The sequence below is a fragment of the Oryctolagus cuniculus genome, chromosome 10, assembly GCF_964237555.1.
Source record: "Oryctolagus cuniculus chromosome 10, mOryCun1.1, whole genome shotgun sequence".
In the NCBI taxonomy this organism is placed as follows: domain Eukaryota; kingdom Metazoa; phylum Chordata; class Mammalia; order Lagomorpha; family Leporidae; genus Oryctolagus; species Oryctolagus cuniculus.
Window position 1 is genome coordinate 34,402,436 of NC_091441.1, and position 21,143 is coordinate 34,423,578.

The window sequence follows — 21,143 nt, forward strand, 5'->3', positions numbered from 1 at the left end:
CCTAGGTTAGAGTACTGTTACCATCTGAAATGTAATAGCACCCTCCTATGCCCAGAGACAAGAATGAATCAGCAGAATGTAGAAAATGACCCATTACTCAACAATCTATATTATTCTGTGTATGTGCATCTGCAACACATATCAAACAAAAGCTGAATATATTACTGGGTATAGGAATATCTATGCTAATAACTTTCTCCATTCATAAAGTCTAACTTTAGTATGTGTTTTATTTGAAAACAGATAATTTGTATGATTCCCCAGGTACCATGGAAGACTTATGATAGATTATCTAGACATTCCAACTCTCATTTGCAAAGAGAAGCCAACTTCCCTAGAGCAAACAGTTTTTCAGTGGTTTCTAGGGGGAAACAAGAACAGTTGCAAAAGGGTAGTAATGGAAAAACACCTAAAGTATGTATGCTAATTGTATCCAGCCCAGTGTCAAGTAATTTTAATGTCTTTGGTATACAGATTTAGATTCATTTTTTTAAAGTGAAGTCACTAAAAGTATCAAAAATTTGATTATGACATCTGTATATAATCTCAGAATCAGGAGTAAAATTTGCTATTTAGTGTGTCCTCCAAGATACCTTAAATACATTCATCTATGATTAAATATCTACACTTTTAATAGTTCAAAACCTTCCAATATCATACTGATGCATTCAGGTTTCCTGTTCATTTTCCATATCTGAAGCCCATGAACAATTTGTTCTTCTCCTGCAGGCAGAATTCACAGCCATGAGGGAGCAGTACATGCGAGGTGGGGAGGGCTTTATCATCTGCTACTCCGTCACTGACCGCCAGTCATTCCAGGAGGCTGCCAAGTTTAAAGAGCTCATTTTTCAGGTCCGCCACACCTATGAAATTCCCTTGGTGCTGGTGGGTAACAAAATTGACCTGGAACAGTTCCGTCAGGTGAGTGCCAATTTTATTTGTTGGCTTCTGTCTTTTCCTTTGAGGGTATGTAGTATCGTGTATGGCTGCTTTCCAGGGTTCAGAGTGAATTACAGTAGAGAAATAATGCAAATGATTTTTGTCCAAGAAATCTTCGTGATTCCATGTAGACTACACAGGGTAGCACAGTGTATCCTATCCCACATACTCTTTTGCTGTCTCTCTACCATTCTCACATCCTCCTGAATCCACAACAGTTTTATGATTGGTTTTGAGCAATATCTTAGAAGTGATTCTGTGTAACTCTCAGAGTTCCTTATCTTCTCCTACTTTTGTTACTTGAGGTGCACATTCTAGTTCTAGACACCATGTAAACATGCTCAAACTATTGATATAAAATGAGTCATGTTGACAAAATGAGACTTGGCTCATAGGTGTCTCTGCCAAGGCATCACACATATGGACAAAGCCATTTTACATGTCCCATTGTCAGCCACCTCTGACAGTTACATAAGATGTCCAAATCCATCCACATAAAACAGGAAACTCTCCAAGTGAGCCTTGTTTGGGCTTCTGATGGACAGAATCAAAGGTAAATAAAATGTAATTATTTAAGCCATTTTTCTTTGGAATATTTTTGTGCAGTATTAGATAATCAAAAAAAGACCCTTCTCTCGTTCCAGAATCAAAATAAGTCACCATTTCTCAATTTAAATCAAACATTTATCCTATCTATCTTCTTCAAGCTGCTCCTGCTATATCATTGTAATTTTCAGTCTCACAACTTCTCTAAAGACACAAATTTGAGAGGACAGAAGCTATTTCTAGCTTACACCGGTATCCACTACCAGTATTCAATAGTTCATGTACAGTTTATCCCCATCTGGTCAGAAATGGCTTATTCGATAGCACCTGATGGGCAAACTATGATGGCTTCTTCTCTGAGATATTAACATGGTAGTGATATTTTAGCTGCTCTGATTTAGTGACCAGGCAAGTCATTGCACCATTCCATTGTTAGGACTTACTTTGTACATAGTAACATTACTGAGATCTTGCATGCAAATCAAATTTTGGTAAATCTAATTTTCTAAATCGAGTTGCTTAGTTATAACTTTGAATGCTTCATTTTTATTGGCATTGACCTTAAATTTGAACTGGCTTTTAATAGTTTATGTCATTCCAGTTCATAATTTATTCTTGCTTAAAGAAGCCTGCTGGCCAAACTTTCCAAAGGTAGACATATTGGCTAAAACAAATGTTTTTCTCCTGTTGTGTTTTATGTTGTAAAGGTTGGATTTTCATACCTAATATATATTATCTTAAAGTGAAAAAATCTTATATAGAGCCAAAGTATATAAATTTGTGCTTAATACAAACATGTTTCTATGACTTTACACAACTTTTATGCTGACACTGTTGAGTACGTTATTTGAAAGTCTAATCATTTTGGAGAATCAGTTATTGTTTTAGGAGCTATAATAGTTGTGTATTCCATACCTATTCTGCTGTCTTGTTTTGTTGGATCAGTTTCTACAGAGCAATATTTAGTATGATGTGGTTGCATTTTTATGGGTTCAGAATTCAAGTTACTCTCTCTAGTTAAACATGATTGTGTTTTCAAACACTTGACAGGAAGAAAGAAGTATAGGTGTAGTGAATGAATTCTCTGAAGAGTAAGAATGCCTCACCTCCCTTTGTGCTTTTGCCAAGTAGTGCAAGGAAACTGTTTTTGACAAAAGTTACCCAGAATCTCTGAGAGTTGATTGCTCTTCATGATTCCAAAACTGACCAACAGTTGTGTCCCTCTGACCTTCTGAGCCTAGCTTTCCTGGTCTAGAAGATGGTCCTTAGTATTTCACAAAGCCATGTTCAACAGGAACCCTGTCCCAGACTGGCTAAGCCCCTTTCAGATTAACAATGAAGTGAATCACAAGTATCATAAAAGTTGTTGGAACAAATAGTTTTTAAAAAAGGCATTAAACTGAGTATTTTTGTAGATTTGATAGATCTTTTCCTTTTAAATAAATGCAAGTAAACATGACAGTCACTGGAAGTGGAAAAACCATTAAAATATAAATCATAATCTTTGTAAAAATGCTCAAGTACCAACATCTCTAATAATGAAGTGTTGATGAGCAAATTTCACTTCTGTCTGTGATGTTTCTGATAGAAATAATTACTCCTAAAAATTCAGAGTGTTTTTTCCTTTGCAGAATGATATCAACTCACACTTTATTTTAATCTTATAACTGCTCTGTGTAGGTGTAAAATAAGTATTTGAGAAATGAGGGTATTTGAGAAGTGACTGTATTGATAGAAATTGACTTTACTAAACTATTGCCATTTGTGACAAAACAAAGACTAAAGCATAGATGATATGTAATCTTTTTGTTTCATCAGTATGTGAAAGGTTAGTTCTCCATTTCTTCTCCTAAAACATGAAAAAAAGAAAAGAAAAGAAAGCAAAGATGCTGACAACTGGATCATCCACAGCTCAAAGGAATTTTGTGAGGAATACTAGAGAAATAAATTTGAAGTCTCAAAATTCCTGAAAGAACTGAAGTTGGTGTTTTTGGTTAGTGGCAAGGAGCAGAGAAGTAGGATTGACGCTCAGTCTCTTTCTGCTTCAGTCTACAAAGAAAGACTGAAAGGGAGGCTGGCGCCGTGGCTCACTAGGCTAATCCTCCGCCTGCGGCGCCAGCACACCAGGTTCTAGTCCTGGTCGGGGCGCAGGATTCTGTCCCGGTTGCCCCTCTTCCAGGCCAGCTCTCTGCTGTGGCCAGGGAGTGCAGTGGAGGATGGCCCAAGTGCTTGGGCCCTGCACCCCATGGGAGACCAGGATAAGTACCTGGCTCCTGCCATCAGATCAGCCCTGTGCACCGGCCGCAGCGTGCCGGCCGTGGCGGCCATTGGAGGGTGAACCAATGGCAAAGGAAGACCTTTCTCTCTGTCTCTCTTTCTCACTGTCCACTCTGCCTGTCAAAAAAAAAAAAAAAAAAAAAAAAAAAAAAAAAAAAAAAAAACCCTGAAAGGGAATAACTTAAAGTTGTTCCTTTCCATATTTGGTTGAGCAGATGGGATGGATGTATTCCTAAAGCATGTGGGGGAATCCCAAGACCTTTTCTACCAGAAATAAAAGAAAACAAAATTTTAGTGCTTGATGTTTTCCTTAGTGTTCAACTCCTTGAGCCAAACTGTATAAGGACTCTGCTTAAAAATTTTCATTTTGGGGCTGGGCATTGTGGTACAGTGAGATAAGCAGCTGCTCACATGCTCACATCCCATAACTGAGTACTTGGGTTTGAGTCCTGCCTCTGTTCTGATCCAGCTTTGTGCTAATGAGCTCCCTGGAAGGCAACAGATGATGGCTCAAGTACTTTCTTTCATGCCACCCACCTGGAAGAAAAGTTGGAGTTTCAAGCTTCTGGATTCAGCCTGACCCAGCCCAGGCTGTTCCTTGCGTTTAGGGAGTAAACTAGAGAATGGAAAATCTCTCTCTCTCTCTCTATGTCTCTCTCTCTCTCTCTCTGTCTCTTCTTACCTTTCAAATAAAAATAATTAAACTTTAAACTGCTGCTATTTTGTCTAAGAACAATATTAAGTTGTTGATGATGCCTGTAGTGTTTGCAAGGCTCAATGCCAGACATGCCCCACACTTTATTTCACTTACACTATAAGCCCATGAAGCGGGTTACTATATGACACCAATTTGCCTATGAGTCATCTGAGGCTTCAAAACATTTACTAATTTGCTCAAGGTCACACAACTAGTTAGAGCTGAGAGACAAAACCCAGTGTGTACTGATTCTGAAACTCACTATGTTTCACCATTGACCTATCAACCATCACTACTTAATCATGAATTTTTTAAAAAGCATAGATTTTTATTTATTTGAAAGGCAGAATTATCAAAAAAGAGAAAGAGAGATCTTCCATCTGCTGGTTCACTCCCTAAATGGCTGCAATAGCTGTGGCTAGGCCAAGCTGAATCCAGAAGCCAAGAACTCTATTCAGGTCTCCCACAAATGTGGTAGAGGCCCAAATACTTGGACAATCATCTGCTTTTTCCCTAGGCACATTAGCAGGGAATACGATTGGAAGGGGAGCAGCAAGGACTTGACCCAGAACCCTTATGGTATTAAGAACTGCTTAACCTGCTGTGCCACAATGCTGGCCCTATGAATTTGTTTTTTTAAATAAGTTTTAGGATTTTTTTATTATTCCCACTTTATTTTTCATTTTAATTTTTAGTTTTTTAAAAGCTGCAATGTGATTTGTAGTTACAATTCTAAGAACATAATCATATTTCCTCTCTCCTCCCACTGTCTTACCTTCTCCCTGTCTTTTTTTTAGTAGTTTTTGAGATAACATTTTAAAATTACATTACCGTACAAAAGCTTAATTTTTTATCTAATAATAAGTTTAACCAATAACAAGTAAAAAGACCCTAGTTTAGTGGGAATATATATAACAGCTACAATCAATAATTGAATGGGAACATGACCATGTCTTCTCAATAATGGATCCTAAGCAATAGCGTTTTACTGGCAAGTAAGAACAAGAGGATCAGAATGTTAATCTTTGGTTGTGAAGTGGGGATCTTTGGGCCCTGGATGAACAGTTATTAATACCTGGAGGTTAGGAGAAAGTGTGTGAAGAAAAATACAGGTAAGGAAATGAGGTTCAAAACTACCAAAAGACCAGCTGAACAGCTTTGTTTAGACTCTGTCCCTACTTTCTGAAGGTTTTTTTTTTTTTTTTAATTCCAAGACAGCAATTAGTCCACAAGCTTCCATGATCTTCTCTCTATTTACTATGTCTTCTACCATCACATTAGGAATGCGAGGTGGTAATTCCTGTCTCCCGTGTTTGTAAAACCACGACCAACTGTGCAACATAAAAATGGTGCTAGGAATAGAGTAAGTTCCAGGGATTTGGGATCAAGATTAGAAATGTTTTACATCAGCTGCAGACCCCAAACTGTTTTACCTGGAAGATGTTCCACAAGAAACCCCTAAATCCTGATAGTCTAATTGCAGCTTAAAACTCAGCTGGAGGCTTAAATCTTTTTCACAACCTGAGTAACTCTTCAATTGCTGACTTGGGATCATAAAAGAATCTTTATTAATTCTCCAGTTAGATAACTAATGAAAACAGGTCTGGTCCTTTACTGAGAGGAGTATTTGGAGCGGTGGAATAAGAATTGCTTTACCAAGAAACATAACATTTATGGGGCGCTACATCATCTGCCCAACTTAGCAGAATGGAGACAGCTTTGGAAAAAAGAAAGGGGATGAGTAAACCCAGTCTCTGAGCTCAAGGACTTTCTCTTCTCCTCAGAATCTATGCATATGAAGAAGGTTGAAAAAACCAAAGTGACATCAAAATTAAACATTGAACAATATTCTACCACCTATACATGCATTGGTACATGAGAACCAAGAAATATCGGTGTTAGCATAATATTTGGGAAGGGAAGATTTCAAATGGAGAAATATTGTGACAAGGCAGGAAGGTTCAGGTGAATGGTGACAGTTACTTTAGGATAGGCCGGGGAGAGGAAACAGAGAGAGGAGAAAATAAGTCTTGAGACTTACAAGTGCAGAAAAGCAGCAGGAGTGCCTAGTGAGGAGCCGGGAAGATGAGCCTACCCTGCATACACGTATCAAGCATTCTCAGAATAACTTCATAGACCGTGACTGCCTTGAAGACACATTTAATCAAAGACAACACATAAGTATATATCAAATAATGAATGTTCTACAAAGCTATAATTAATTTCAAATACCACTCAAACTTAAAAAATAAAATACTGCTTAATTATCTTTTACAATTATTGTATTAAATAATTCATATAAGCACATTTTGCCAAATGATGAGGTTTTACTTTTTAAAGGGAAATATATTTGATAATTTACCTGTTATTATGAGGATTGATACTCATATTCAACTAAGAGTTAATTAGTTCTATTTTTATTTCTATTTTTCCTTCATATAACATTTTATAGGTAATTCAGTTTAAACAAATGTGAACATATTAGTTCCAATTGAGATGAAAACACAGATTAGAGCTTTATGTAATTTACAAAAAAGTGGTAAGTTGTAGACTTGAATTTGAGTCCACATCAATTTTTTGATGCTTACATATATAATTTTGTTATAATCATTTTTCATTCAATTTATTTACTAAAATAAATAGTTAACAATCATCTAGAGGGCAACAGACATCCTTTTAGAAACTGGGTATAAAGAGCTGGATAATGCAGACAAAATCTCTATCTCTTAAGAATCTGAAATTACAGTGGAGGAGACAGATAATGAATAACTTCAGTATGTATATGTATATAACAACTACACAATGCAAAAATGATACTATGAATAAATTATACACACACATTACATACAAATACACACAAAATTTAGATTACTGAAACAAGCAAGAGGAAAAATAAAACAGAACAGAGGTGGAATGTGAAGTGGGTGAGTGAGAGCCATGGGTAAACTTGTAGAGGGAAGTCAGAGGGCCTCAGATGCCATTCGAAATTGGGAGTGCAGGTGGAAGAGCAATTCACATACAGCCAACAGCAGTTATAAAATTTCGTTGGTGGAATTTAGCTCAGCCTGTTGGAGAACCTCTTGCTAGTGAGATGGAAGGGTAAGATTGCATAGAGTCTTGACAGTTCTTTGATAAGGAATTTTGATTTTACTTTAGGGAGAAACTGTTTAAAAGATTTGAGCACGGTTACAGCACGAACACATTTTCATTGTTGCTTTAGCTGTTGGATGGGAAGACTGATCTGGAGATCTAGTCATCAGGATGAGAAATGATGGTAGCTCAAGTGAAAGCAATAGTACTGACTGCCCATGAATTCCATTCTCATAGATCATACTGATTAGATGGCAGGTGACACAATGGCAGTGAGGTTTGAAGATCTCAGCTACACCCCTCAGTGGTACCTGAAGTCATCAATGCAGTATCACACATTGCAATGGGTACCAATGATAGACTCCTCCAGACGTGATTAAGAAGTACACTAATGGAATGAGTGTGCGGAGCAGTAGTTAACATGTTGCTTAGGACACCCACAACCCACGTCAGAGTGCCTGGAGCTCTATTCCCCATTTCAATTTCCTCCTAATGTGCATACCAGGAGGCAGTGGGGATGGTTCTAGAGTTTGGGCCCCTGTCACACACCTGACTGACCTAGATTGAGTTTCTAGTACTTGGCCTTGGTGCCAGCCGAGGGCTCTGGTGACCATTGCAGGCATTTTTCCAGTGAATTGGTGCGTGGGAAATCTCTGTGTTTGTTTATTTCTCTTTCTCTCTCCCTCTCAAATACATTAATAATAATAATAATAAAGAAATATCCTGGGGCCAGCATTGTGAGTAAAGCCACCACCTGCAATGCCTGCATCTCATATGGATACTAGTACTAGTCCTGGCCCCTCCACTTCTGATCCTGCTGATGTGTCTGGGAAAGCAGCAAAAGACCCACGTGGGAGGTCAGGAAGAAGCTACTGGCTCCTGGCTTCAGCCTGGCCCAGCCCCAGGTGTTGAGGCCAGTTAGGGAGCGAAACAGTAAATGGAAGATATCTCTCTCTGTAACCCTGCTTTTCAAATAAATAAATCTTTTTAAAAAAAGAAATATAGTGGCATATATACTTTAGAATATAACATAGTTTATGATCAAAACAATCAGGTTCTCTTGGGTTTGTCTTTACTCAATTTTTGTGTCCTTGAAAAAATCAATGACAGACACAAAATATATACTTTGACTCTTTAGAGAAGTATTCCCCGCTGAGCAGGAGCAGGGGGTTATTGTCAGTAAGACAGTTTGTGGCTGTCAAATGCTTTGTTTGCCTCCTTTCCAGAAGTCCAAACGTTTCTGGAAAAATCCATTTCCAGTGAAATGTAATCATATTTTTTTTTCCAGAACCTTTCCCCTCATCCCCGCTGGTTTGACCAAGACTTTGTTGGAATTAGGTCGACATTGAGCTTCTTTCTCAGTTAAATTTTGTTGCCTTTCCCTTCCTTTCATAAGCAGGTTTTCAATAACAGTATGAATAAGAGAATTCTGAAAAATTATTTCTCTTTTAACAATTCATGAGTCAAATAAAATTCAGTAATCTGGAGATGGGCCATAAACACCCTCCCCCTTCCAATACGATTATCATTCTTGAAAAGCTAAACTAATTTTTCCATGTATGGGAAAATTCTTATTTGGAAGCTGAGAACTGTGGTTCTCAAAATGGGAGAAAGAATTACATGTGAACTTTGTTAGAGACATAAATTATCAAGCCCCATCCTAGTCCTACTAAATCAGAAACTCTGGGGTGGGGCACAGGATCTGTTGACAAACATTCCCTGGGTGACTCTGGAGCATGCTAAAGTTAAATAACCACTAGGTTAGAATAGAAATAAAAGAATATGAATGATAACTTTATCCTTTTGGACCTATAAATGAAAGCCTAAAACCTTCAGCCGTTTGGGAGGTCTTAAATGAAATATTTAAGACATATATATATGCAAACACACAGGTTTAAAATTTGAAATCAATACCAGCATTAAAAAAAAGTGTTGAAAATATTGCAGATTAAATCCAATCTTCTAGGTAATTTTATCACAAAAGAAAGTCTTAATTATACCATATGTATTGTACACCTACAACTAAATAACCTTCCATTAGATACCTATGTGTTTCATTGGAACAGAGGTTGTACCTGCCCAGATTGAACTAACATTGCAACTGTTTGCTTCCCTTCCTTATTTAACTTCTGCTGCACAGGAATGTTTGGTTTTCATGGATCATTGACTGTGTTTGTAAAATTGACAAGTCAGTGAAGCCTTGTGGAAATAAGCCTGTTTCTTCTTAGGAAAAGAGGAAAGAAAAAGCTGTTTGGAAAATCAAATTGGTTCCCTGAAATGAAAGCCAAGATTACAAAGTTGCTCAGAAATGATTTTTTAATATTTTTGAAAGCCATTTTAATCAAATACCTGCCAGAAGAAAGTGAATCCTTAGTAGGCAAAGTTTCACATTTTGCATGATCCCACTCAAGTTTTCAGATGGTATGCTCTTCCCCAGGTGTCCTGGCCTGCCCAAGCTCTGACATTCCAAAAATTTTCTTCAACTCTCAGTAGTCATTCTTCTGGTTGTCCTCAACATGTGTTTGTGTAATTTTATATATAAATACACATATATTAGAGATTTAAGCCAAACTTGTAATCTCAAAAAAAGTGTATAAGTAGGTTAAATTACAAATTCTTTTTGAAGTGTCCTGTGTCGCTGTGTGTAGTGATATCTGATGTTTTTATTTTGTATCATTCTAATGACTAATGATACTGAATTTCTCATGTGTGCCATCTGCATATTATCTTCAGTTAAATGCCTGTGCATATCTTTTTATCATTCTCTAGTTAAATAATTTGACTTTTAACATTGTATTTAAAGTGATCTTTGTCTATTATAGATTCAATGCCTTTGTTAAATATGTGATTTTTCAAATGATTCCTCTGTCTGTAGTTTAACTTTTAGTCCCTTTCCCACAGAATCTTTCACAGAGAAGCATTTTTAATTTCCAGAAAGTCCAATTTATTGACTTTTCTTGCCTTTGCGGATGATGATTTAGGTGTCAAATCTAAGACTACCTAGGTCTCTAAGATTTTCTCCCAGAAATTTCATAGTTCTTGCTTTATATTTATACCCATAATCCATATTAATGATCTACAAGTATAAATATTTTGTGTTTTATTTTTAATTTCCTGGCTGGTAGGTGTATAATTACATTAGCACTATCTAAGGAAAAAGCTATCCCTTTTCAATAGCAATGCTTTTATACTTTTATCAAAAATGAATTGGACATATTTGTCTGAATTTAAATGTGGGTGTTCAATTCTATTCCATTGATGTATGTGTCTATCTCTCTGTTGCTACCACCAGACTTGATTACTGCAGCTATGTAATAAGCCTTAACATTAAGAATTCCTCATAATTCTATTTGATACTCATACCAAGCTGAAGCTGGGAGCTAGGGATCCAATCTGGGCCTTCCATATGGGTGGTTGGGATCCAACTATTGAGTCATCAGCTGCAGCTTCGCAAGGTGCTCATCAGCAGTAAACTAGAATGGGGAATGGAGCCTGAACTTGAATCCAGACACTCTGAAATAGAATGCAGGTATCCCAGCTGGTGTCCTAACCACTACATCACTAAGCCCCCATTCTATGTTAAAAATTTCCATGAGATTTCATATTTGACCCATGGATTGTTTAAAAGTGCTTATAATTTCCAAAAGTTTAGACACTTTTTCTTGTCTCTCTATTATTGATCTCCTCTTCTGTGAAGTAATATGGTTGAGAAGATATTCTGTGGCTGGCGCCGTGACTCACTGGGTTAATCTTCTGCCTGCGATGCCGGTCCCCTGGGTTCTAGTCCCGGTTGGGGCAGTGGATTCTGTCCCGCGTGCTCCTCTTCCAGTCCAGCTCTCTTCTGTGGCCCCGGAGTGCAGAGGAGGATAGCTCAAGTCCTTGGGCTGTGCACCAGCATGGGAGACCAGGAGGAAGCACCTGGCTCCCGGCTTTGGATCGGCACAGCCTGCCAGCTGTAGCGGCCATTTAGAGGGTAAACCAACAGAAGGAAGACCTTTCTCTCTGTCTCTCTCTCTCTCTCTCAGTCTAACTCTGCCTGTCAAAAAAAAAAGATATTCTGTATCATTTTAATTATTTAAAATTTGTTAAAATATGTTCTATGTTCTAGGATATAGTCTGTTTTAGTTAATCTCTGGAAGCTTGAAAAGTTTCTGTATTCTGTGGATACAGAGTGTTCAATAAATGTCAAGTAGATGTTGTTCTATGCTTCTTCATACTTGTTGGCTTTCTGTCAGTTGCTTAAAATGGGATATTGAATTATTCTGCTGTAATAGTGCATTTCCTTTCATTCAACTTTACATGCTTTTACCCTGTATATTCTGAAACTCTGATGGTTGGCATGGACATATTTAGGATTGCTATGCTCTTGGAAAATTAATCTTTTTACAATTATGTAATTTCCTTCTTGCCTGTAGTAATTTCATTTACTGTTAAGCTTCTTTTAATTGATACTAATATAGATACCATGCCAATACAACAACATATATTTTCCATCCTTCTATTCTCAACCAACCAAGGTTATTACATTTGAAGTGCATTTCTTATAGCCAGAATTTCACTGGATTGTACTTTTTAATTCCATTCTGGCAATCTTTGCTTTTTTAATTCTTATTTCTATCATTTCATTTAAGTAATAATTCATAGGTGAGGACTCATAGCTATCAATTAATTATCTTCGGTTTCTAATTTTTTCTCATTTTTCTTGTTTGTCTGTGTGTGTGCATGTGTTTTGGCATACTTGTGGATAATTTGAACATCTTTTTAAATTTCTATTTGATGTATTTATAATTTTGAGTATAATACTTTATATAGTTTTATGGTAGTGGTTCACCTAAGTGTTATGGTAGACATATGTAACTTATCACAGTCCAAGGTATCAATGTGTTACCACTTCAAGCAGAGAACAGAAACTTTCCCTCAATATATGTCCCTTTACCCACTTTTAAATATAATCATCTCCTGGCATGTTTCCTGGCATGTTTCTAGCTCTACCATTAGCAGTGAGTCCAAGTGAGCATGGTAGAGCTAAAAACGTGCCAGGGATTCCAATTCAATCTCCTCAAGGTGGAATGTACCAATGCCATCTTACTTGTTAAAGTGATCAGTTTAAGTTCATAATTGAACAAAAAGATAGGATTAAATGTCAAAGGGATTACATAAATAAGAGCAGTGTCTTCAAATAATAATTGATAGAACTAAAAAGAAAAGAATGATCCTACATGAGAAACAGGATACACAGCAGACTTATAGATTGGCAAATGCCCTAAATAGCACTCTGGCCTCAGAATCAGCCCTTAAGGCAGTCGGATCTGGCTAAAAAGCCCATGAGAGTATTTTAGGCATGGAAAGCCAAGACACTCTGGCAAAAAAAAAAAAAAACAAAAAACAAAACAAAAAAAAAAACAAAAAAAAACCCACCCTAAATGAAAGATCTCTGTGAGATCCCAGCAGAAAAAATGAGCCATCAAAGAAGGAGATACCTTTCTCTGAAGGGAGGAGAGAACTTCCGACTTGACTATGGCCTTGTCTAAATAAAATCAGAGTTGGTGAAATCAAGAGGCTTCCATAGCTCATGACAAGAGCCTTGGGTGATTACTGACATCATAAATAAGATTGTCAATTGTTAAATCAGCAACAGGAGTCACTGTGCACCTACTCCCCATGTAGGATCTCTGTTTTAATGTGTTGTACTATGTGAATTAATGGTAAAACTACTACTCAAACAGTACTCTATACTTTGTGTGTCTGTGTGGGTGCAGTCTGTTGAAATCTTTACTTAGTATATACTAAGTTGATCTTCTGTATATAAAAGACAATTGAAAATGAATCTTGATGAAGAATGGGATGGGAGAGGGAGTGGAGATGGGATGGTTGTGTGTGGGAGGGAGATTATGGGGGGAAGCCACTATAATTCAAAAGTTGTACTTTGGAAATTTATATTTATTAAATAAAAGTTGAAAAATAAATAAATAAATATAATCATATCAATTACTTTCTTCGCATTTTTTAAAGATTTATTTATTTATTTGGAAGTCAGAGTTACACTGAGAGAGGAGAGTCAGAGAGAGAGAGGTCTTCCATCCGATGGTTCACTCCCCAATTGGTTCCAATGGCTGGAGCTGCGCTGATCTGAAGACAGGAGCTTCTTCCGGATCTCCCATGTGGGTGTAGGAGCCCCAGGACTTGGGCCATCTTCTATTGCTTTCCCAGGCCACAGCAGAGAGCTGGATGGGAAGTGGAGCAGCTGTGTTTAATAGTGTTTAATAGCAGCCGGGACACTAACTGGTGCCCACATGGGATGCCGGCGCTTCAGGCCAGGGCGTTAACCCGCTGCACCACAGTGCCAGCCCCTTCTTTGCATATATTAAACACTGTATCAGATAATACCATATACTTTGCTTAAAATATGAACTATAAATTTAAAAGCTCATTAGATGAATGGTAGTCTTTTTACATTTACTCTTATTTTCACTCATTCTAGGGTATTTTCTGAATCCCTCATCGTTCTATTATTATTTTCATTCTTTTTGGAGAGTTCCCTTTCATCCTTTATGAAACTCAATCTTCTAGCAACAAATTTTGTTAGACTTCCTTCATTGAGAATGTCCTTGTTTTCCCTTCAACATTGAAGGACAGTTTCACTAGATACAAGATTTGGGATTGACAGCTCTTTTCTTACAGCACCTGAAGAAGCATGTGTCACTTCCATCTGTCTTTCATGGTTCAGATGGGAAATTCTCCATCATTTTCCTTTATAGGTAGTGTTTAATTTTTCTCTGGATATTTTAATGAGTTATTCTTTATATTCGGTTGCAGAAGTTTAGTTATGATGTGTTATTTTAAGCTTTACTGGGTACAACTCGTTTAGGACTTCTTTAAAAAAAAAAAAAAAAGATTTATGCCAATGCTGTGGCTCACTTGACTAATCCTCCAGCTGCGGCGTGGGAGACCAGGAGGAAGGACCTGGCTCCTGGCTTTGTAGCGGACATTTGGGGGGTGAACCAATGGAAAAAGGAAGATCTTTCTCTCTGTCTCTCTCTCTCTCTCTCTCTCACTGTCTAACTCTGCTTGTCAGAAAAAAAAAAAAGATTTATTTAATTATTTGAAAGGCAAAGCCTGAGAGAGAGAGGCAGGCCAGCACTATGGCACAACAGGTTAAAACCCTGGCCTGGAGTGCCAGCATACCATATGGGCGCTGGTTCGAGTCGCAGCTGCTCTACATCAGATCCAGCTCCCTAATAGTGTGCCTGGAAAAGCAGTGGAAAATGGCCCAGTGCTTGGGTCCCTGCTCATATGTGGGAGATCCAGAAAAACTCTTGGCTTCTTACTCAGATAAGTTCAGCTCTGGCCAATTAGGCCATTTGGAAAGTAAACCAGAGAATGGAAGATCTCCCTCTCTCTCTCTCTTTCTCTCTCTACCTCTCTCTGTAATTCTTTCAAATAAATAAAATAAATCTTTCAAAACAGAGAAAGAAAGTTCTTACATCTGCTGGTTCACACCCAAAATTGCCACAGGTCTGGACAAGGCTAAATCTAGAGACCTAGAGCTCCATGCTCATCTCCTACATGGGTAGCAGGAACCCAAGTATTTGTATCATCATCCTTTGCTTTCCCAGCACATTTGCAGAAAGCTGGATTGAAAGCAGGGCAGCCTGGGGCTCAAATCTGCCCTCTAATATGGGATGCCAGAGTTTCAAAGAACAGTTTAACATAATGTACCACAATGCTTGTCCCAACCTTAACTTCTTGAATCTGAAGGCCAATGTGTACCTCTAAATTTGGAAGCCTTTTAACCATGATTATTTTGAATATTTTTAGCTGCATCATATATATTTAGCTCCATCAGATTTCTAATTATTCAAATATTAAATAGAATCCCAGAGACTCTCTAATTTTTACTTTTAGACTATTTTCTCATTGTTCAAACTGAGTAAATTTTACTGATCTGTCTTTAAGTTCACTGACTCTATTCCTGGTCTTCTGTGTTCTACTATGGAATCTTTCTTGAACATTTTTGATGTGGACCACTTGTCAGAAATATGCATGGTATTTATTTTCCCCTACATCATAGCTTGTCTTCTGATTCTTTTACTATATTACTAATCAACAGAGACTCTTTTTTTTTTTTTGGTTTGTTATTTAAGGAGGAACCAGTGTTGTGGCATACCAAGTTAAGCCATGACTGACTTTCTTTCTTTTTTTTTTTTTTTAATTTATTTTGTTTATTTAAAAGGCAGAGTTACAGAGAGAGATGGAGAGACAGAGACTGAGGCAGAGAGAGGAAAGAGATCTCGATCCACTAGTTCACTCCCCAAATGGCTGCAACAGCCAAGGCTGGGCCAGGCCAAAGCTAGGAATTTGATCTGGGTCTTCCATGTGGGCATCAGAGTCCAAACACTTGTGCCATCTTCCGCGGCTTTTCCCAGGGCATTAGCAGGGAGCTGGATTAGAAGCGAAGCAGAGCCTCATAGGGTAGGCCAGCATAGCAGGAGGTGGTTTACTCTACTGCATCACAATGCTGACCACTCAACAGAAATTCTTAATGTAGTACAACTTATCAATCTTTTATTTTATGGTTAGTGCTTTAGTGAAGCTATTTTATGAAAGTATTCCAAGTTTGTAAAAATTGATCCCTTTGTTTTCCTTTACATAATTTATTTAATCTTTCATGCTAATAACTACAGTTCTACTGGAATTCCTGTGAAAGGAATCAAACATGGAGTTTTATTTTGTTGTCTACATTACAATCAATTTAACCAGCACCATTTGTGAAAAAGATCTTGTTTCCTTCCTTTATCTGCTGTGTCATTTTGTGATAAACCAACTTTCTGTGTCTGTGTTAGTTCATTTGAGGACTCTCCTATGAGCTTGATAGTCTATTTATCTAATCTTGTCCCATAACATAGCATCTCTGTTGCAGAAGTTTTGTCATAAGTCTTAATATTTTCTGGTGAAAGGCCTCAAATGTATTGTTTTTACTTAGAATTTTCTTACCCATTTTTACTGTCCCCCACCTCCATAAACATGTTTTCTTGTAAATTTCTACATACAAGCGCACACACGCTTACTCACACCAACCCCACCTGTTGGAATTTTAATGGATTGTAAACCCTACAAGGATAAACTTGGGGTAATAAAATGTACAACTGTACAATGTTGAGTATTTTAATCAATAAATATTATAAATACTATCATTTCATGTTCAATGTTTTGCATACTATTTAGATATTTTTAAAAAGAAAACTTGTACATCTTTCATTAATTTTCATTTTTGGTTGGGAATTTCATTGATTTAATTTTACTGTGAAATCTACCATCTCTAGAATAAACCCAAGTCTTGATATACTATCCATAACATATTGCTAAGTTCAGATTGATTTACATCTCAGATCAACACTGAGATTGACTTGTATTCTTTTTGTCATATCATGATCTACCACTGTTTGCTCAGTTATGATGATCATAAAGAAATTGGTAATTCTTATTTCTTTATCTGTTCTCTAAATAATTTGCACAAATTGAGGCTATTTATTAAAAGATTTGGAATAAATTAACTGATGAACTATTATTTGCCTATTCCTTATTGTGGTGAGCTTTTAAAAAATGAATTTGATTATTTTAAGAATCAGACAACTATTGAGAATAAAATTATTAAATTAGCCTCCACTCTTATTTGCAGAATATGAAATGACATCCACTTTTTAATTCCAGGCATAGTTTATTTTGTTCTCCTTGAATCATTTTCACATGTGTTTATCGATTTTATTATTCTTCCCAAAGCATCAACTTTTAACTTGTTTTATTTTATTAGAAGTGAATTCCATAGATTCATTTTATATGGAAAACATGCCATGCATTCATGGATTAAATAATATCAAGATATTATTCTTCATATCTAATTATGTTAATGTTATGCTGGAAATTTTCCATCTCATTATTCCCTACTCTTTATTTGATTATTTCTTATTCCTAATTTGTTGGAATTTAGTTTGCAATTCTGTTTCTGAATGCTACAGAATGTTATGGAATGATTGGTTTTCATCCATCTTTTTTTAAAACTTATGAATATAAGGTTATAACTGTCCAACTAAAGAAGGCTTTTAATGTATAGTTTTATTCTAAATTTCTTCAAGTGATGTTTTTATTATTATTCATTTCAAAGTATTTCCCAACTTCATTGTCATTTCTACTTGAACTCATGAGTTTTTTCAAAAGTATAGCTCTTAATTTCTTATGATATAATAAATTGCTAGCTTCCATTTGTTTTTAAATTCCATCAATTTTCTCTGATTTTAAAAGGATATAGTCTGTACAATTTTAGCTCTTTGAATTGTATAGTGTTGATTTATAATATTTCATTTATAATTTTGATAAATATCCTATGCATATTTGCTATGAATATATCCTCTTGGCGCAATATTACATGTACATCTGTCTTTGTTGGCAACTAGTTTCACTTAACAATGTGAACACTGTGTTTTATGATATTCATAGTCTGTTAGAATGTCACATATTAATCTAATTGTTATTTTGAAGATGTTCTTCACCATGCTCCCTGTATCACACTTCTCACTTCTTTGCTTTTTTTTCTAAAAAAAGATTTATTTATTTTTTTGAAAGTCAGAGTTACACAGAAAGGAGAGATAGAGAGAGGAGAGAGACAGAGAGAGAGAGACAGAGAGAGGTCTTCCATCCACTGGTTCACTCTCCAATTTGCCATTTGCCATAACAGCCAGAGCTGCACTTATCCGAAGCCAGGAGCCAGGAATTTCCTTCTGGTCTCCCATATGGGTGCACGGGCCCAAGGGCTTGGGCCATCTTCTACTGATTTCCCAGGCCATAGCAGACAGCTGGATTGGAAGTAGAGAAGCCGGGTCTCGAACTGGCGTCCATATGGGATGCAGGCATTGGAAGCGGTGGCTTTATCAGCTACACCACAGCGACGCCCCCCTCCCTTCTTTAATTCCCCACTCCTGTATTCTTCCAGCTACTGAGTTCTTAACTTTATTTTTTGTATAATTCTAGAAATTTCATCTTTAAAATTTCAACTCTTGGCTAAAAATTGTCACTTGAATTACTAAACACAGTTATTAAACACTTGTGATATGTAACTACTTTTATGGATCCATTTAATAATTCCTTCTTTTCTTTTGCAATTTATGTATTTATTTGAAAGTCAGAATTACAAAGAGAGGGAGAGACCCAGAGAGAAATCTTCTAGCCTCTGGTTCACCCCTTAGATGGCTATAACTGCAATGTCTGGGCTAGCCTAAAGCCAGGAGCCAGAAGCTTCTTCTGGGTCTCCCATAAGTAGCAGAGCCCCAAGTACTTGGGGTATCTTCTACTGCTTCTGCTTTTACCAGGCCATTAGCAGGAAGCTGGGTCAGAAGTGGCACAGCCAGGACATGAACCAGTACCCTTAGGGAATGCTGGCATGGCAGGTGGCAGTTTTATTCACTCTGCCACAAAGCAAGTCCCTAATGCCTTCTTTTCCTTCTTTAAAGTTCTTGGTTTGATAGTCACTGTTACTCTGGTAGATGACTGAGATGACTAAAAATCCCACATCAATTCAATTCAGTCACGAATTAGATGATTGGATACTGGGTTACAGACCTTTTTGGGTCTCATCTACTTTAATTCATCCTTGGGGTAAGGATGTTTGGGCCCCAACGCAAATCCTGAGTGATGCCTTCCAACCTCTTCCAACCTCTTTGACAGTCCCTGAGTTACAATTTAGGTGGCCACTTTTGTGGGTATCTGGGCTCCAGTTGGTTATCATTGGATAGGTGTGTACCTCTGTGGACCAGGAAGTTCCAGATCATTGTCTCTTCGCTTTGACATTACTTCTTGTACTCTACATGATGTCACTATAGTTCCTTAGTTCTTAGTAACTCACTACCACTCCAAGAAAAGTTGCTTTTGTGTAGTCTTTCCAGCTCTGCTGGTTTGTTTCCTTGGAGGAGCTGTTCAGTATTATCAGGTCAGCAATTGCCAGAAGAGTATTTACCCTCATGATTTACCTGCGTATTTGTTCTTTGGCCAGCAGACTCTCTGCCAGAGTGATTAGAGCTTGTAGGTTTTGCATAGAGCTAGCTGTTCCAAATTGCCATGAGTTAATTTAAATGCCATGAATGTAATTGAATTTTAAGTTTTATTTTTTAAAATAGATCTGTGAGCTAATTGCGCCGGGGTCTGGCCCAGAAAGTCTGCTGTTTCCGATAACAACCAAAATTTACCTATCCAGCCTTTTTCAGGGATGTGGAGAATAAAGAACCACCTTAATATTTGATAGAAGTTGGGCAACGCTGAGTCAGTTTTGTTTGGTGAGATAATGGTTATAATAGAGTCTATCCAGCCTGTGTTAAGCATCATTAGTGGATTTCTGCCTTGAGGTTGGTCTTTGTTTTTTTCCAAATCGGTTGGCAATTGATAACATCTTTTCCCCTTGTGCTCAACAGCTACAACAATTTAGACAGCATATTCTGAAGCTCTATCCCATCTAGATGTGGCCCTTGTGCACCTCTGTCATGCCAAGTTCTTCCCTACTTCCTGTGCTTTTGAAATTTAGACATTGGTGTGCCCTCATGTTGTGATCTAGGCACTTGTCAGCGCATATGTACTTTCCCCAACAAGTCCATTTGTTTATACATCTGCCTACACAGCTCCTCTGTGTTCCTAATTTAAGGAGGAACTAGCTCACACAAATCAGAAAAAAAAAAAAAAAAGATATTTCCTGCAGGAAAAGAAACTTTAGTGAATACAGAGACACAGATTTTGCTGTTCTTTTTGTCTTGAACAAAAATTGAAGGGGAAAGGGTGGAAACTGAAAGTTTGAGATAATGACCCCATAGAACATCTTCATGCTGAGCTGAGAAAAGGCCATTAAAAAAATTAATGAGTACAGTCGCTAAAGCTTTGGATTCTGAGGTTGATGATGAGAATGATGGCAGAAAGAAAGGAATTTTGGCCAGTTTAGGTCTTCAGTGTTGTATGAGAAGAACAGAAATAGCTTGAAAAGCTGCTTTTGTTTTCACTACTGGTTATCTTAGTGAAGACAATAAAGCTATTTTCATAATTATAAGACTGAATTTGGGGCAGGCAAGACAGATTTTGAAGTGTGGAATTTTATACACAGCAATTAATGATGTATATCATCTGTTTTCCGATCTATCATTGGAGTGCCTTAAATATATCATGCTTCTATTTGAATGAAGATTTACCATTTTTTCTTCTAAATTTTTTTTTTAATTAGGCATGATCAAGAAAAAAGGACTCCTTTCTTATAATCAAATGGGATATTTCTTATAAATAAATTCACATGGTGATAAATAACATTAATGTAACAGGATTTTGACTGTTTTATGATTCTGTTTTGCTACATAGTCAGCATTATATGTGTCTGTATAAACATGAGACATTATGAGAGATGGCCTTAGTTTTTATTTTGAGAATAAAAGAAAACTTGAATGATTTGGTTGCTGCCAGATGGCAAATAGAGCTGTAATAACGGGCAGAGCATATTACTGCAAATGTAATGTGAACACTGCCTGGCTGGGCACCCCATCTTTTGCTGCTTATTAAGCTTGATATTCAA

At 37.0% G+C, this 21,143-nt stretch overlaps 1 protein-coding gene across 4 annotated transcripts in view; it reads left to right on the forward strand.

Moving 5' to 3' along the window:
* RIT2 (Ras like without CAAX 2) overlaps nucleotides 1-21,143 on the forward strand; it is a 349,849-nt gene that overhangs the window by 168,522 nt on the left and 160,184 nt on the right. For all 4 annotated transcript variants that reach the window (XM_051851090.2, XM_070049812.1, NM_001197063.2 and 1 more), the window contains 1 exon segment: nucleotides 730-921. In XM_051851090.2, the coding sequence (XP_051707050.1) occupies nucleotides 730-921 (192 nt within the window).